Genomic DNA, 3,453 nt, shown 5'->3' on the forward strand with positions numbered 1-3,453 from the left:
ATAATTTATGCACACATAATAACAAACTAACTAATTTTGTATATTGTCAAAATAAAAATACTATTTAACTATACATGTAACCATATTTCAACAATAGAAAAATAGACAGAAGGATATTGTTAACAAATTTTGCAGTGAAAATTTAAAACATTTATTTTAAAACGAGAAATTTTATTTGATAACAAACAATCTACATTATAATGAACCAGTTTCAAGACTCCTCAGCGCGCCACATCAGCATTTTGTGGGTTCTACTTTTAAAAAAAGTGAAAAAATGTCAAGCCTATGGCTCGAACCCGGGTTATTGACATATAAGCACCAACATTTATATCATTAAACTAGAGGATACTTTGTATATTGATAGCCGAAACTAATATATATTTATGAAGGTGAGAAGCCTTTGCTTCTTCGACTTCCTCTAAGGGTCGGGCCTACAAGTGTTTTATGAGTTTTATTTTTAAATAACATTCATCACGTTATATGAAAAAAATTTCAACTTTGCAACAATTATAGTTTTTCCATATTGTAAATTGTCGTCGTTTAACATGAGTTGGGATTCTTTTCATCATTGTCTTAGACAAGTCTGAATTACAGAGTTGCGCCGTGTGTTTGTTCGTAATCTATATTTTCACCGGTGAACTCTTCATCTCCTCATCTTAAATCGCTTGATCATAAATGTTCATGATTTGTAGCCCCTCTGTAAACTCTATATATATGATTTTCATCTTTGATGAACTCAATCTGCATCTCCACAAAACTCATTGATTTCTCTTATCTTTAACCATCTTCTAAAAAAATGCTATATCTGCCTCTCCGGTTTCTCAAACCGGCAAACTTCAATAGATTAGAATGAAATGGGTAACCGGAGTATCGTTGTGGATATTGGATAAGGTTCAACAGCAGGCAAACAAGACTATTCTTGTTGTTCAACAAAATAAAGTCTTCTCTCTTAATCAAATTAGCGAGTTGTACATTCTTACTCGTTTTATTTTTTGTCGTTGACTTTTTTATTCCTTCTCATTGGCCTATTTAATAGAAACTTTCAAGAAGGTATCGTCCTCGTGAGCGAACACTGTGAGGAACGACGATTCACGATGGGGAATAAGGCAAATCTGATCTTCTTATGGGCTACGCTGGTTGCAGTAGTCGCCATGGCCACGGAGCATCGTCCCTTTGAGCGGACTAAGGGCATCAATGGTCTCGAGAAGATCATCGTCCGCGACCGTCGCGGTCGATCTTTCGAGGTACTCTTCTTTGTCTGATTATCATATACGGAACAACCAGATCAGCCCGTGTTAATGTTTGCTAATTATTATCAGTTTTGACTTTTGATCTGATGATCGTTATGTATAGCCGACAGTTGGTTTCCACTAATCTTTTTAGAATTCAATTCTATATATAATTCATTTTCTTCAATATTCTTACATAATTTCAGGTTTATTTGTATGGAGGTCAAGTGACTTCTTGGAAGAATGAGAAAGGAGAGGATTTACTTTTTATGAGTACCAAGGTACTTCAGATTCACCCTTGTATATGAGCTTTTATGAGCTCCAAAATGAGTGAGATCTGAGATAATGTGTTATGTGCTGTGCAGGCTATATTCAAGCCTCCAACACCTATTCGTGGAGGGATTCCAGTATTGTTTCCGCAAGTATGTGCTTAAGAATGTTCTTTTTTTTCTTACTATGTTTATTGAATGTTGTATAAGTGTTGTTAATGAAATGCTCTTTTCTTTTTTTTTTTTTCTGTAAATGCAGTACGCTAACACTGGCCCACTTCCCTCACATGGGTTTGTCAGACAAAGGTTTTGGGAAATTGATGCTCATCCACCTCCGTTACCATCACATCCTTCTTCTAGTGCTCACGTTGACCTCATCCTAAAATCATCCGAAGCTGATTCGAAGATCTGGCCTAATAAGTAAAGATTTTTAAACCTCTCTTTTCTTTCATACTCTTATATCATTTTTCAATATGTTATGATATCCCACATTAAAAATGAAAATGATTCATAATCAAAATATAAATCATATGATATACTAACATATAAGTCTTTTTAGTTTAATTCTCACTTGAAAGCAACCTTGTGACCAGCTCTTTTATGTCTTTCAGATTTGTATATCGCCTGAGAGTAGCATTGGGGCATGGTGGAGACTTGATTTTGACATCTCGTGTTAAAAACTCTGATGTAAAGCCGTTTAACTTCACTGTTGGTCTTCACCCCTATTTCTCTGTTTCCGATATCAGGTAAATCTCATCGCAATTTTTTTTCAAATATTTCGTTGTGTTGGTATTAGTATATAAAGTTATACATCTATTTGCTTCTTGTGTTCAGTAAAATCCAGGTGGAAGGATTGCAAAATTTGGATTATCTTGACCAACAAAAGAACAGAACACGTTTCACTGACCATGGCAAATTTATAACTTTTAGTTCACAGGTAAGCTTATCTCTTTTTTTTCAACTGCTTATATCATCACTAGTATAAAACAACACTGCTAACTCTTCAAAATAGCTTGACAGGCTTTACCTAAGGACTCCAAAAAAGATCAGAATCGTGGACCACAATAAAAAGAAGACAATCGTGGTACACAAGGAAGGATATGCTGATGCAGGTAATGCTTCTTATACATAATTTTATGAAACAAATGGACACAGAAACATTTTATTCTAGTAACGATGGATCATTTATAATGATAATACAATATGCAGTGGTGTGGAATCCATGGGAGAAGAAAGTGTCCGATTTGGGAGTTGAAGATTACAAACGTTTTGTTGCTGTGGAACCCGTTGCGGTCGAGAAACCGATCAAATTGAAACCTGGACAAGAGTGGAAAGGAGTACTCCAAGTCTCTGTGGTTCCTTCTGGTTGCTCCAGAAAGTCATGCATTCCTCATACTTAAAAACTTAAAAATGTTCTTGAAGATATACTTTATGTTACAGAATCATATGTGAACACCTAGTCAGGATTCATACCGGACCTTACCAGTGTATTTGTTTTGTAACTTTAGTATTCTTGGATCATTATATCTACAATAATTGATATTTTCAATAAGAATTTGAATTTTATTTCTCTAGTGTACTTGCCATATATACATTTTACCGTTGTTGATTAATACAAAATATTGTCAAAAAAAAAAAAAAAGATTAATACAAAATATTTTCAGTTTTCAACTAAAGATGTAAATAAAATATTGTCAAGAAACAGAAAAAGAAATGAGAACAGATGGAAAAAAAATGTCGAGAAGTTTCAAGACCAACGATGCGTTGGACTAGTTGTTTATTGATTGGAGTTGGTTCTATTGTACTATTAGTTCGATTTTCCCTGAGGATACTTTACCTCATGACACTGGTATTAGTATTACCACCGGCTGATCTCAGGTCTAAGGAAAGATTAGGGACTTGGTTCAAACTCTCCTAGTTTACCAAAAAAAGAGGTTTGAAGGAATAATAATAAA

At 34.3% G+C, this 3,453-nt stretch overlaps 1 protein-coding gene across 2 annotated transcripts; it reads left to right on the forward strand.

The window, feature by feature from the left end:
- Positions 1-704: 704 nt before the first annotated feature.
- LOC103863671 (putative glucose-6-phosphate 1-epimerase) lies at positions 705-3,072 on the forward strand. 2 transcript variants are annotated; one of them, XM_009141431.3, is made up of 9 exons: positions 705-939; positions 1,037-1,244; positions 1,436-1,510; positions 1,595-1,651; positions 1,758-1,918; positions 2,110-2,244; positions 2,333-2,435; positions 2,511-2,610; positions 2,708-3,072. In XM_009141431.3, the coding sequence occupies exons 2-9, from the start codon at positions 1,095-1,097 to the stop codon at positions 2,896-2,898; spliced, it is 972 nt and encodes a 323-aa protein (XP_009139679.1). In that variant the 5' UTR covers positions 705-939; positions 1,037-1,094; the 3' UTR covers positions 2,899-3,072. The 2 variants fall into 2 exon arrangements, with proteins under 2 accessions (XP_009139679.1, XP_009139673.1); XM_009141425.3 differs by having other exon boundaries at positions 754-1,244.
- Positions 3,073-3,453: the final 381 nt, after the last annotated feature.

The sequence above is a fragment of the Brassica rapa genome, chromosome A01, assembly GCF_000309985.2.
Source record: "Brassica rapa cultivar Chiifu-401-42 chromosome A01, CAAS_Brap_v3.01, whole genome shotgun sequence".
Classification (NCBI taxonomy): domain Eukaryota; kingdom Viridiplantae; phylum Streptophyta; class Magnoliopsida; order Brassicales; family Brassicaceae; genus Brassica; species Brassica rapa.

What these genes read in the sequence shown, in the direction of transcription:
- LOC103863671 (XM_009141431.3), top strand. Translation starts at nt 1,095, where the DNA reads ATGGGGAATAAGGCAAATCTGATCTTCTTATGGGCTACGCTGGTTGCA. An exon ending in GTCGCGGTCGATCTTTCGAG is followed by an intron (nt 1,245 to 1,435) that starts GTACTCTTCTTT and finishes ACATAATTTCAG; the next exon opens with GTTTATTTGTATGGAGGTCA. An exon ending in GGAAGGATATGCTGATGCAG is followed by an intron (nt 2,611 to 2,707) that starts GTAATGCTTCTT and finishes TACAATATGCAG; the next exon opens with TGGTGTGGAATCCATGGGAG.